A 15,371-nucleotide genomic window follows, 5' to 3' on the forward strand; every position below is an offset into this window, starting at 1 on the left:
TTAATTTTTCAATTAAAAGGCTACCAAACGGGGCCTTAGAACGATGGATGCAGTTTTTGATTTTTTTAATAGATTAATGAATATAACCTCATTTAGAAATATGTACAATAACCATGCTTTTAAAATATTGATGTAAAAGCTAAAATCATACATGAATATTTTACACTGATGTGTGAATTATTTATAAAGAGCAACAGATGAAAAACTATGTGAATGGTTATATAACGATACCATTATGTTTGCCCACTATATATTAATTTAACAAAAGAATATGCATATCATCATATAACTTGGGCTACAAATACAATCGTACATGAAATTTTTTCCAAAATAAACGAATAAATTAATGGCAAATATCCATCCATTCAACTAGGAATATTTTAGATAATGGCTAGGTTAATTATTATGGGGAGAATGGAATGGTGTCCCAAGAGCTAGCAATGGAACCTTCCGGTGATTAGCGAGACCAAAAGTTTCATTCATATCAACGTCCTGTGGCCTAACTCCTTGTGGCAGAGCCCAATCGAACCTGTACAAAACATTAGCCAACACCTTCTCATTGATGGCCATGGCAAATATCCTTCCAGGGCAACTCCTCCTTCCAGCACCAAATGTAAGCAACTCAAAATTGTGCCTCACGAAATCAATACATGACTCCAAGAACCTCTCCGGCATAAACGTTTCAGGTTTATCCCACACTTTAGGATCCCTCATAATTGCATAAACATTGACGTATACCCTAGTTCCTTCTGCAATATCATACCCCATTACTTTGGCATCGTGTCTTGCAACTCGTGGTGGTAGAACTGGAAGGGGAGGATGGAGGCGGGTGGCTTCCATGATGACGCATTTTAGATACTTCATCTTCTCCACATCGCTGTCAGTTATGTCTTTCTTTCCGTTAAGGACTGCCCTTATCTCGCCCTGGACTTTCTCAAGGCAATCACGATGTAACAGAAGTTCGGTCATCGCCCATTCCAGTACGGATGATGATGTATCCGTACCAGCAACATACGCATCCTACATACATACAAAATTAATAGGTCAAAACAAATACTTTAGTGGATAATTCATTCAATTGTCAATTGTTCATGTATATAAGATGAAAAGAGATTAATTTGTATATATTATACCAAAAGCAGTGCTTTGATGACGTCTGCGTCGATGGTGATGCCAAGAATATCTTCCTTCTGAATCTTGAGTAGTGCATCAATGAAGGTCTCCACACCGTGTTCATCACCACTAACTGGATTAGGGTTATTTCTTTTCTTGGATAAAGTCTCATCAACCACATTTTGAAGGAACTCATCAAAATCCACTGCTACCCTATCGACTTTAGCACTAAGACCAGTAATCCGATCCACGAATGCAAGCTGAGGAATAGAATCCTCAAAATAAAAGCTACCCAAAACCTCGGAGAAGTCTTGCATGATCTTTTTAAATTTCATACCAATCTCTCCTTCGTTATACGTCCTCCCAAACGTCGCCATGCATGTGACATCGTTCGTAAGTGAGCTAAACAAGTCGCTCAAGTCCGCAGGCTTGTTTGACAAGAAACATTGGTTGATTTTAGCGAGGCAATCGCCGATTATCTTTTCCCTAAGCCCATCAAAAGACTGGACCTTTTTGTTACTCAGAAGCTGGAGAGTTAGAATACTCTTTGCTTGCCTCCAGTATTCACCATAAGGAGCGACTGTTATTTCCTTGAGATCGTAGGAGATGGTCCTGAACATCCTGGTGGTGGGCCTGCTGGCAAATGCTAAATCATGTGTCTTCATGATCTCACGAGCCGCTTCAGTTGACGAGACGACCAGGCTTGGGACTGAGCCGATGTGGAGGAGCATGAGGGAGTCACCATAGCGTCTGGCCAGAGAAAAGAATGACTGGTGGACGAGTGCCCCGAGCTGGTGGAGGTTGCCAATAACCGGCAACGTTGGTGGTGAAGGAGGTAGTTTCCTGATGATAGTTGGCGGTGTAGAATTGTACCATCTGATTAGGAACGCACCACTTAGAAACAACGGCAATATGTAAATAAAAATATGATCCAAGAAAGCCAACATCTTGATTACTAATGAGTGATGACTACTATAGATGGAATTCAATGGTATGTGGAATTGTGTTGAAATGACGTGCTTTCTTCACTTATTTATACGTACTTCAGATCTTGTGTACAGGCGGCCGCACGCCAGAAAGGAACCTCCATTCACGAAACAATAACTCATTGCCCCATTTCCATGTAAAAACAAAAAGAAAACAATCTAGGTCCGCCGTAAAAGAAGATTTGGTACGGTAGACACTTTAAAACTCGTTATTCGGTACTTGGTCGGTCGACCATCGAATAGCGAGTACTCGGAGTACTCAGGGTATTCGAATTCGGTAATTCATGTAGAAATATTTTAAGGAAATTATATATGTCAAAATCTAAGTTAAAATCAAAAATTGATTTAAATATTTAACAAAATTAGATACATATGAATATACAAAAAAAAAAATGCATAATGGTCAAATTTTGTGAATATATTTTGTTGAAAATTTAAGATATATGTAGTAATAATCACACGTGTTTGTGTTAAATAATAAGTTATTAAGTATATTATACATATTAATTATCGAGTTGACCGGGTTTTACAACACTGCTCAGTTCAGTTAGGGACCGATCGGGAAGTACTTGAGATTCTGCAACTCGCATCGGTAAGGGGCCGAGTAACGAGTACTCGGAGGAGTAATCGGACAACTCGGCGAGTTTTACAACACTGACTATAGATATAAAACGGATTATAAAATTATCAACTAATATATTATACTCATATTTAGTCAATTATATAATCCACCCTTTAAACTTGTTTAATATAATATGCATTTCATGTGGATAAAGTATGTACTATAATTGACTAAAACTAACACAATTATAAAGATCAAGGAGTTAATTAAAAATCTTCAAAAAATTAATATACGGATATGTAAAAGCAACAATTAATTAACAGAAACTCGAACAAACTTAAATACATAGTTTAAATACATAGTTTAAAGTATATATAGCACTAAAAATATATTACCGACAAGTTAATTATAGAGATTTAGAAAAATAGTATATGACTAAAATTTGAAATTTTTTTAACTTTCAATTTAAAATTCAACAAATTTCTTGTCTTTTAAAATGAGAGATTTAAGTGATTCTTTAAAATTTTAACACCTTAGGCCTTTAGTGAATGTAAATTTGTTACATTGTCATTTCACAATTTGCCGTTTAATCAATGTAAATTTATTACATCATAACCAGCAGATGATCATGGTCGTATCTTTAATAATTGGTATGAGAGCTTTTAGGTTTTTGATATTATTTCAAGATTGTTTACTGATTATGTCTTCAATAATTGGTATGAGAGCTTTTAGGTTTTTGATATTGTTTCAAGATTGTTTACTGATTATGTCTTCAATGAAGTAGTGCATTCATTTGCTATATATATATATATATATATATATATATATATATATATATATATATATATATATATATATATATATATATATATATATATATATATATATATATATATATATATATATATATATATATATATTTATTTATTTTATTATATCCCAGTTAAAAATGTTTTTTAGGTACTTCAATGATTCGTGAGAATGACAAGGTTTGACTGTATATACATACATTCAAAACATGTTTCCGCATAATGAAATTTTACTCTGATATGTTTTAATAAATAAAAATGAAAAATTTGGATTGAAAATCGGGAGGTTACAAGTTTGTATCAGAACCTTGGTTTGAGTGAACTGGACGAACACTCTTTTGATTTCAGACTCAAAGTAAGGATCTGAGTAATTAATAAATCTTTTTTTAAAAAGAATAATAAAATAATGTGATGCGTACAATCAGTCAAAGCTTATAAAGGAAAGTGATTCGCAAAATATCCATATTTGTTATGTTGTTGATATATGAAATGTTAAGAATGCATGCTAGTATGTAGGCTATGGATCTTTTCAAGAATTGTTGGTTAGAATTGTCTGATTTTTAAGATGCCTTATAGCCTAGGGTTTTGTCTATTATTTGTTTCTTAGAACCTGTATTAATATTTATTAGTTATTCGACAAGTACGTTAGGTTGCATGTTTCTAAGATTAAATATTTTTAGATTGCCTTATTTAGCGCTATTGCGTAACTCTCGTTTAAGTCTAACCATCGTAGTGTTGGATCTTTCAGTCGATAGACTATTTGATTTTTGAGGCATGTAATCATATTCATCCGATAATTAGTTAATATTAGTAGAAGTTGTAACACCCGGTTTCAGATTTGCCATACTAATTGGGGTTGCGGCTCAATCATCAGTTGTCATGGGGATTAGAGCTTTGGGAAAGGAAGGATTAGCTATTTCAGATGTTGATGCTATGATTCTAATATCCGATTGTGTCTTCAGGAGCCAAGGGTATGACGGTAATTGATATCTCGTGTTTTGGGTCTTATTCGGAAGGTCTTCAGGCTTGGGTGTATTGCTAGGAGCCTAGGGCTTCTCGCCACCTTTACATGGATATAAGGTTCGTTGGAAACGGACTTAGGACGAATGAGTTATGACACTTTGAAGGTTTTGGCAGAATTAGCTCCTGATGGAAATACTTGACAGATCAGCCCCATGCATGCAAGGATGTGTGCATGTGTTCAGCTGGGTATGCCCAACGTAAGTTGGGGTACGCCTAACGTATGAAAGTGAAGGATCGCGGTTGGTTTTGAGCACACCGGGCGTACAAAGGGGTACGCGGGGCGTACTCCCTTCAGACCAAAACCCTAATTTCTCGACTTGTGCCCTATATAAGCCACATTATATCCTTCCTTAGGTCACAAGTCAGCCACCACCCTTTTTCACGTCCATGAAACCCTAGATTGCCTTGGATGGAGCTTAGAGCTTAAAAGAAGACTTGTTAGTGTGTATACAAGAAGAGGAAGGTGGTTGTGACAACCGTCAATTTTCGGTCAAGTCAAAGTCAACTAAAGTCAACAAGTCAAACCAGTCAACTCAATTTGCCGTGAGTACTAAAGTTTACGTTATGTAACTTCTAAACAACTCTCTATTCTAATGAGAGATCATAAATCGAAAAGTGCGTTCACCTAGATCTCCTTAACCCAAAACGGTGGCGTGGAAAGCCAAACCGATAAAACAATGTTACATACTCATCGGGAGTATGCAAGATCCCTAATCAAGGCTTAACGGGATTTAAGGACCTTGCAGTGCGTAGCCGGACACTCAAAAAGGTCACCAATGAAACCTCTCTCAATCGTTTTCAATCCATCTCTTCGTATCAGAAATCTCTCCCACATATCTCTTTGTATGAGAAATCTCCCTAAGTATGTGAAATCTCTCCCAAATCTCTCTCTGTATGTGAAATCTCTTCAAGTATGTCAAATCTCTCCCAAATCTCCCTAAGTATGTCAAATCTCTCCCAAATCTCTCTCTGTATGTGAAATCTCTCCAAGTATGTCAAATCTCTCCCAAATCTCCCTAAGTATGTGAAATCTCTCCCAAATCTCTCTCTGTATGTGAAATCTCTCCAAGTATGTCAAATCTCTCCCAAATCTCCCTAAGTATGTGAAATCTCTCCCAAATCTCTCTCTGTATGTGAAATCTCTCCAAGCATGTCAAATCTCTCCCAAATCTCCCTAAGTATGTGAAATCTCTCCCAAATCTCTCTCTGTATGTGAAATCTCTTCAAGTATGTCAAATCTCTCCCAAATCTCCCTAAGTATGTCAAATCTCTCCCAAATCTCTCTGAGTATGAGGAATCTCTCTCAAATCTCTCTCGAAATCTCTCCCCGACTTTCTATAATCACTCGGGGCATCCCGACCCTTGAATTTGGCGAAAAATAGCCCAAGAATGGAAGTCTACGCGAAAAACGGACTTAAGAAACGAACCGTCCGAACCGAAATTACTATTCATGAACCGAACCGAAAGCACTATTCATGAGGGTCCGAACCGAAAGTACTGTTCATGAGCTGAACCGAAATCACTGTTCATCCGAACCGAACCTGGCCATGAAGGAGATCCAAACCGAACCATGCTAAGAAGAAAGGTCCGAACCGAACCTCATGTAGAAGGAAAATCCGAACCGAAAGTACTGTTCATTACTGTTCACAACAGTACCTTCGGTTCTAGCCTGGCTTCGGACCGAACCCGCCTTCACTTCTCGCCTTCGCTTCGGATAGCATCACCTCGGACCGAGCCACCCTTCGCGCCTTCGCCTCCGGATTCAACCTCCCGCGTCCGAACCGAGCCCAACTGACCGAGCCTCGGCCGAGATCCGAAGAACTTCGCTGGAAAATGCAATTTTCACCCCGTTTTTGTATATTTTTGCGTTTTAAACCCATTTTTAATTATTTTAACATAGGGTTTTCACCCAAAACTTTATTTTAAAATATAAGACCCCTAAATTAATAATTTAATCATATTTTAAGGGTAAAATCTTATCCAAATAAGGTTAGGTAAAGTACAAAGGTAGAGTGTTGACTTTACCTTATTGTATGACACAAGCAACCCCATACCCACTCCATGATTAACCCACACTCCTCCCCACCATACCTTGTCACTTCCTTGTACTTTTTACCTCCCTCACAAGCCATCTCCATGTTTTGAGAGCTGGATATTCATCCTCTCTCCTCATTTTCTCTCATTTGTTCTCATTTCACAAGAAGATCAAACTCCTTTCTCTCTCACTTTCTCTCTCTAGAAATCCGAGATTCAAGGGCTGATCTTGAGAGTTTCCTCCACCTTTAGTAAGCATAATCCATTTCCTTTAAGATTACCTCAATTATTTCCACTCAAATCATGAGTATCTTACACAAACTCCATTATATGTGTGTTAGAGCTTCGAATCTTCAAGCGATTCTTCAAGTGTTCTTGGGTTGAACACTTCTCTTCTTCAACACTTATCTACTGAAATCACACAAGGTGAGTTCATACCCCCATATTTTCATGTTTTCTCGAGTTTTTAGGGGGAGAATACAAGTTAAAACACCAAGAACATAACTACACTTTTCTAACAGCCTTCATCAGAAAAGTTCAACTCCATTCACGGACTGTTTTGGACACCTTAAACATTTTAGTTTTCAAAACTGTTTTAGGTGCATGTAGTTCCACTTCTTAGCTTTAAAATGACTACTTGCACATCTCCATACGATTTTTCTACAATTTATGGTGATTTTTACAAAACTGCCTATCATTTCAAACACCAATCCGGACCAGTCTGTGATTATGGACTTTTTCACCTAAGTTTCAGGTCATTAAAAATCATGATAAAAATTATGAGTAAACTAGACACATTTTGGGAACTCCCAGAATTTACGGATTTAGTTTTCGACTTCGCATGATTTTTCTATGAATTTTCAAAAACAGTGTAGAAAGGCTGAAAACTTGTTAACAGCTTGTAATTTTTATAACACTTTGTATTATGTTGAGCAAAGTGTATAATGTCAAGTTCTACGTATTGAATGTGATACGTTGTAAATTTTATCATCATAAACTGAAAATAAGTCATTCATGATAAGATTATTCATTCATTTAGAACATGTATATATATAAACTATAATAAGCATAGTTTAATGGATTTCATAATCCTAACGCTTTTTCATAAAAGAGTTCTTATATATTACAAACGTTTTGGATAAAGCTATAATAGGTATAGTTTTCGATACATCACATAACACACACGTACGAAAAGGGTACATTCATACAGAAAGGTTTTACACTCCCGCATACAACTTGTAAACTTGTTAACCTAGATTGTGAGACATTCTCTTTCCGTACGTCCGCATGTGGAATATAAAATCCTGTACGTTATAATCAGAGTCTCCCGGATGGAGAACGTGATAGTTGTATATAGATCTATATTGGGTTTGACACCCCACACCTTGCTGCTAGCTACAGTTGGACCTGCAGGTCTACGGGTGATAATTGTCATTTCAGTTTTTCGACGCCTGAGAAACGTCGTGGCAGGTTCATTTAGTCTTAAGTATGATTATAGCGGCTCACATAAGGATATAACAATACATAAAGTTACGGGATTTTTATAAAACTTTAATGGGTTTTTATGTCGATTTTAAAATCACTTTTATCTCAATAAGTACCGATATTACTGTCTACGTTCGGTTTTTGGTATTTTTGACTACACATCATTTGAAACCACATTTATAACTTTAAGTATGAACGATACTTGTTATTTTCTCGGTCCTGAGACTTAGGACTACATATTCATTAAGTATTAACAAACATAAGAATTTGCGGGAACATCATTTAATTCAAGTGCGTTTATGTCAATTTAAGCACATTTTATTTTCCTTTAATAAGAAAGGTTACTTATACATTTTGGTCATCGGTTATGAGACTACATTACATAAACTTTATAAAGAAAATATCGGATTCTCGGAATACATATCATATCATTTTTACAAGGAAAACGGTCTATTTCTCCAATAAAATCTCTTATGAACTCACCAACCTTTGTGTTGACACTTTTCAAAACTACTTGTATTCTCAGGAATTCAGTGAAAACAGGAAACCAACAACGTTTTGAGGATGGGACGATAAATTGTCAAACAGTTCATTTTGTTTCATAATGTAATTGATTCGATTCATGTAACATATACACTGGTGTAACTTTTTCAGTTATATTTATGATGGTTGTATTTACTTTGAGCACTATTATACTCGTTGTTGTGATACTCTACATGAAGTCCTCCACCCTCGAACGTTTCCGACATCCTTGGTTTGGGGGTGTGACAGATTGGTATCAGAGCATTGTTTATAGTGAACTCAGTATATCGAACCACATAAGATATACAAACTATAAATGCATTGGGACTAGAGTCTCTGATTTTATGTTTTCAAAACAACTATACTTTTAGAAATAAGTAGTTTCTTATTAAAAGTATACATACATGCATACATACTAGGGTCACGTCGTTCTAGAACAAAACAAAAGTAATGATTGTTGGATATCACAGGTAAGCTCGGGGATGTATGGTCAGTCTTGGGATTGGCATAGCCTGATCAACTATGCTCGTCCGAGGAGTGATTAGCACATGCCCAAGAATGGTTGTGATATGGCAACAAGTCTAAAAACTTACCAACACTACCACAATGAAATACCATAGGGGTATTTGGTGTTATTATAATTATTTATCTGAGAACTAAATAGATTTTTATCAATAGGTCAATAATTGCTTAGTGGATACATTAAAATTATATGTAGCCAGGACGTCATAGACTTAGAATCTGTGAATCTTTGCTTTACTTCATGTTCTCGTTGGATTGGGGATTTAGAGTTAGGGTCGCTTATTCGAAGGTCTATCCTGTCCCAAATGCATATGACTAGTATACACTAAATAGTGTATTGAAGTACTTGATAAAGATCACCTTATAATTATCTAATTAGTACATCTACCTAGTTATTTCTTCTTATATCCCCATTTCTCGCGAAGATATCATGGCTGAAATCCATCCCCACGACGACCCGTACTACCCTAACCACAACAATACTGAATGGATCGGAGAGGAGCCAGAGAATGATCACCCAATCCCTGTGGATGGTCACCAAGCTGAAGGCCTTGCTGACGGTTCCGACTCCGAACCTGAAATGGTGAACCTATCCTCGATGACTCGTGTTCCAAATCCCAACCCTCGACCGGCTTTTCAGGGCCCGATGCCTCCTTGGGTAGAGTGTTTGGAAATCTGGAGCGAAGAGCAAGACCAACCTATGTCGTTCGATGGAGATCGAAGCTTCTACAACATAAACGAAGGAACCCCAGCTGATAGAATTTTTTTTTTCAATCCTGGTCCGTAGAGTTGCCCGAAACGAGATTCAGGGCAGAACAACTCCCCATAGTATCGCAGAGGTTGATGCAAATGCAAGAATACATACAATCCGCACCAATCGCCTTGATCACACTCGTGAAAAGTCTACGAAAGACTATGAAACCCTGCTGCAAGCACTGGATGAATCACGAACCGATGTCATAAAACTCCGAGTACGCCAGAGGGTGTACGAAAGGCACATGCCTGATATGGAGCGGCAGCTAGCTGAACTAAGAGATCACAAGAAAAATGACCGCCGTCAGTAGTAAATGCCTTACTTCATTTCATGTTAAAAAGGAATCGTTATCCCTATCTATGCCCTATGAGGTATTTCCTATGAAACTATCTTGTACTGGAGGTACCTTTAGTGAGGCCTTTAGGCGGCCAAGACACCCCTGCTTTGATATGATATAAGACCCTCTACAAGGTCAATCTCCCTTAATTTGTTACATCTTAAACATCAATGACGTATCAATCAGCCGAGTTCTGTGTCACCTTTTTGTTCAAATACTCCCATCATGCTGCGATAGGAGCCTGCCTAAAACCCACTCTATTCAAGTTGTAAGACTAGAGTAATCTAGCTCCGAAATCGTTCCTGATCTTCTCTCCAAGGTTGGATCATGTCATTCACCAACCAATGGAACCCTGTCTCAAACAGCAAACATCAAAAGATCACTACCTGAACTTACTTCTACTCTGTATTAGGACTGCATCATAGGGATGTAGGTCAAATCTTCGAGAACATGCTCCAATTGGTCGTAATAAGGACCTAGACTGGGCCAACTATAAGGCTCCACTTGGATGCTGAACTGCTAAAAATTCATGGGTTACCATATAAAGACTCCCGTTATGAATTGTTGTCAGAACGCCCTTAACGACAAAATTACGTTACAAATCAATATAAGATAAAGCTTAGTTAGAAACTCACGACGCATAGCCATTTTAAAAACTCCTTATCATCTCACCCTTAAACATTTTGTTGAAAAGTTCCTTCATCATAGACTCGCGGGTGCGATCATACCAGCACTAATGCACCGGAGCCCATCAGAACTCCCCAGCCAAGCGTGTTTGGACACACATGATTCTAAGATGGGTAAAGCTTGACGCCCGTATGAAACCTACCCCTACCCACTGCTGTAACCCTATTTCAAGAATGTTAGCGGAAACGCTAGGAGTAGTACAGTAATGTGCAAAATTTATATGCGTTAATATAAATTGTAAGGATGCACTTAAGATAACCATTTCCACTAACGAAGATGTTTTTCATCGTGAAACAGAACTATGTCTTCACCAAGAGGGAACCAACCAACTAGCAAGGTGCCAACTCTGCAGATAGACGCTGCTACTTTTCAGGCTGCAGTCACGGCAGCCGTGGCAGCCGTCATGGCACAGTTCAATGCTAACAACGCCAGCAGAAATGGAAGCGGTGCTAACAATACAGATAATGGTAATATTCAGGAACACCAGCGGGTGTCCGCCAGCAAAAATACCTCAGGTCTCAAACCTACAAACAAGAAGAGAAAGTTTTGGAACATGAAAGAGCGCCACCAATCTCAAAAATCCACTAAGAGACAACAACCTATGGCCACCCCCACCATCGCAACAGCAGTCACGACGCATGCCCCGATACTAGCCACAGGATCTACCACCCAAACGTCGGCCAGACCATATGAGGGATCTCTCCCAAAGTGTGTCAAGTGCAGTTTCCATCACACAGGAGCTTGCCGAGAGATGCACTGTAAAAACTACAACAGGAAAGGACATACCACCCGTTTCTGTAAGGTCCCGACCCAGTATCTCCCTTCAATCACCAGCACCAGGGCGGACCCAATATGCTACTCATGCGGTGAAATGGGACACTTCAAGAGAAAGTGTCCATCCAAGAAGAATGACGGAGGAGCTGGAGGAATGTAACAAACAAACCGGCAGGATCAGTAGGAAACCGTATTAGGACTTTTGTAATGTTTCCAACGACAAAAACGTTTAAGTACTATATGTTTGTAATGAAATTGTTATGCTTGCTAAAGTCACCGTCTTTCTAAGAGTAGTTAAAATACTCTCTCGTTTAAATCGAACCAAATACATTCATATATGATCTAAAGATCATTACCTCTAAGATGTGATGACTTTATACATACATCGGGGTTAATTATAATCGAAATACTGAAGTCTTGAAACAAATAATTTCATCCCGACTCCTAATCCATGTCTAGTAGTAAGAACCGAGTGGGGCCACCCACTCGACGATTCCCCAACATCAGGTCACATACGACGTTCATATGCCATTCAATCATAGGGAGACCTGTCAGGGGTCATGATGTCAAATATCATTACACCCACCGTCAGTGCTAGACACTGTGGTATAAATCATCTACGATAATGATAACATCAAACAAAATTTATCACCCTAAAAAGTAACACAAGATACTCTATCACTCTAGTGATCTCTTCTTGCGAATACAGCTTAGCTAGTTCTATCTAAACAGATATTGCTGTCGTCATTCAATCTTCATTGATATAGCCCTCATCTTCCCAACTTAACATCTGTAAAAGGACCTTTCACCTAACCCCTCTAAACACCGAAACCTTCGTCTCTCATAAACATCCAGCTCGAACCTACGGATTATCTTTTGCTATGGAACCCCAAAACATGCAATCAGAGGAGTGTTATACTTCCGAAACCATATCACAAGTGCTTACAGGAGACCCTTGGGAATGTCACGCATGTAGCAGACAAGGTCCAAGCGCAGAAGCCTAGGAAAGATATGGTACGAGTTCTGCCATGAACTTCGGGCCAAGGTTGCCCAGGAGGGCGAGTAAATGTCCTACCATCTAAGAAGGCCTAATCGTGTAAACCAAACCCCCATGCTTCCTACCGAGCTACAAGAACTCTTAGGTCAAACCTGTCGAACTACTCAACAATAAAAATTGAAGAACCAAGCTTTTCACCCTGGAAAGCTCTATCCTTATTCTTCAAATAGAAAGGTAAATTGCTCATAGTTCCATTAACTTCAGAGGCCCTGACAATATCTCCAGTAGAAACCTTTACTATCTGCCTCACATAAACGAATAGGCCGACCAACCACAAGGAACGAGGTACCCTTTAGGAATCGGACCTGAGATCTGAATATCACCAGTCGCGAGTATTGGAAAAAGAATGTCCGAAGACAACCCTCCAAATTCGATTGGACGCTGCACGTCCATAGTGATACCCCTCGGATAGGACCAACCCGTTCGCAGTATTCACAGGATGTGCCATTCTTACTAGAATCAGTTCATCATTGTCATTGTAAGTGACTTGCTTATCTACCCTCGTAGTAAGAAGGATTACTAAGTTATTTTTTTTGATTTCCTCACTTACACATTCCCCAGTTATATATAACGAATACCTGGTAGATAATAGCATGTGAGAATTCTGACTTAGTTTCTTTTCCTCGTTGGGATGTGAAACTGAAGTAGAATCACACATTTTACTATCCGCCCAGTATTGGTTATATCATAATGTGTATGAGCTAAGATTTCGTGTACAATAACTCATCTCTTAGTCAGAATCAAATTAATGTAGAGCCGACCTTAGTCATTTCCAACTCATTGCCTAAATTCGAATTTCGGGACGAAATTCCCTCTAACGGGGGGATGATGTGACAACCGTCAATTTTCGGTCAAGTCAAAGTCAACTAAAGTCAACAAGTCAAACCAGTCAACTCAATTTGCCGTGAGTACTAAAGTTTACGTTATGTAACTTCTAAACAACTCTCTATTCTAATGAGAGATCATAAATCGAAAAGTGCGTTCACCTAGATCTCCTTAACCCAAAACGGTGGCGTGGAAAGCCAAACCGATAAAACAATGTTACATACTCATCGGGAGTATGCAAGATCCCTAATCAAGGCTTAACGGGATTTAAGGACCTTGCAGTGCGTAGCCGGACACTCAAAAAGGTCACCAATGAAACCTCTCTCAATCGTTTTCAATCCATCTCTTCGTATCAGAAATCTCTCCCACATATCTCTTTGTATGAGAAATCTCCCTAAGTATGTGAAATCTCTCCCAAATCTCTCTCTGTATGTGAAATCTCTTCAAGTATGTCAAATCTCTCCCAAATCTCCCTAAGTATGTCAAATCTCTCCCAAATCTCTCTCTGTATGTGAAATCTCTCCAAGTATGTCAAATCTCTCCCAAATCTCCCTAAGTATGTGAAATCTCTCCCAAATCTCTCTCTGTATGTGAAATCTCTCCAAGTATGTCAAATCTCTCCCAAATCTCCCTAAGTATGTGAAATCTCTCCCAAATCTCTCTCTGTATGTGAAATCTCTCCAAGCATGTCAAATCTCTCCCAAATCTCCCTAAGTATGTGAAATCTCTCCCAAATCTCTCTCTGTATGTGAAATCTCTTCAAGTATGTCAAATCTCTCCCAAATCTCCCTAAGTATGTCAAATCTCTCCCAAATCTCTCTGAGTATGAGGAATCTCTCTCAAATCTCTCTCGAAATCTCTCCCCGACTTTCTATAATCACTCGGGGCATCCCGACCCTTGAATTTGGCGAAAAATAGCCCAAGAATGGAAGTCTACGCGAAAAACGGACTTAAGAAACGAACCGTCCGAACCGAAATTACTATTCATGAACCGAACCGAAAGCACTATTCATGAGGGTCCGAACCGAAAGTACTGTTCATGAGCTGAACCGAAATCACTGTTCATCCGAACCGAACCTGGCCATGAAGGAGATCCAAACCGAACCATGCTAAGAAGAAAGGTCCGAACCGAACCTCATGTAGAAGGAAAATCCGAACCGAAAGTACTGTTCATTACTGTTCACAACAGTACCTTCGGTTCTAGCCTGGCTTCGGACCGAACCCGCCTTCACTTCTCGCCTTCGCTTCGGATAGCATCACCTCGGACCGAGCCACCCTTCGCGCCTTCGCCTCCGGATTCAACCTCCCGCGTCCGAACCGAGCCCAACTGACCGAGCCTCGGCCGAGATCCGAAGAACTTCGCTGGAAAATGCAATTTTCACCCCGTTTTTGTATATTTTTGCGTTTTAAACCCATTTTTAATTATTTTAACATAGGGTTTTCACCCAAAACTTTATTTTAAAATATAAGACCCCTAAATTAATAATTTAATCATATTTTAAGGGTAAAATCTTATCCAAATAAGGTTAGGTAAAGTACAAAGGTAGAGTGTTGACTTTACCTTATTGTATGACACAAGCAACCCCATACCCACTCCATGATTAACCCACACTCCTCCCCACCATACCTTGTCACTTCCTTGTACTTTTTACCTCCCTCACAAGCCATCTCCATGTTTTGAGAGCTGGATATTCATCCTCTCTCCTCATTTTCTCTCATTTGTTCTCATTTCACAAGAAGATCAAACTCCTTTCTCTCTCACTTTCTCTCTCTAGAAATCCGAGATTCAAGGGCTGATCTTGAGAGTTTCCTCCACCTTTAGTAATCATAATCCATTTCCTTTAAGATTACCTCAATTATTTCCACTCAAATCATGAGTAT

At 38.8% G+C, this 15,371-nt stretch overlaps 1 protein-coding gene across 1 annotated transcript; it reads right to left on the minus strand.

Annotated features, from left to right (window-relative positions):
• Positions 1-253: 253 nt before the first annotated feature.
• Positions 254-2,137, minus strand: LOC111903491 (cytochrome P450 736A117). Its single transcript, XM_023899254.3, has 2 exons — positions 1,134-2,137; positions 254-1,020 (listed from the first exon to the last, which is right to left on the minus strand). Exons 1-2 carry the CDS (start codon positions 2,058-2,060, stop codon positions 397-399), a joined length of 1,551 nt encoding a protein of 516 aa, XP_023755022.1. The 5' UTR covers positions 2,061-2,137; the 3' UTR covers positions 254-396.
• Between the last annotated feature and the right edge of the window lie 13,234 nt (positions 2,138-15,371).

This window comes from Lactuca sativa, chromosome 4 (assembly GCF_002870075.4).
Source record: "Lactuca sativa cultivar Salinas chromosome 4, Lsat_Salinas_v11, whole genome shotgun sequence".
NCBI classification, from domain to species: domain Eukaryota; kingdom Viridiplantae; phylum Streptophyta; class Magnoliopsida; order Asterales; family Asteraceae; genus Lactuca; species Lactuca sativa.

Coding starts and splice junctions, on each gene's coding strand:
- LOC111903491 (XM_023899254.3), bottom strand. CDS start 2,060: ATGTTGGCTTTCTTGGATCATATTTTTATTTACATATTGCCGTTGTTT. Junction 1,021..1,133: donor TCATCAAAGCACTGCTTTTG/GTATAATATATA, acceptor GTATGTATGTAG/GATGCGTATGTTGCTGGTAC.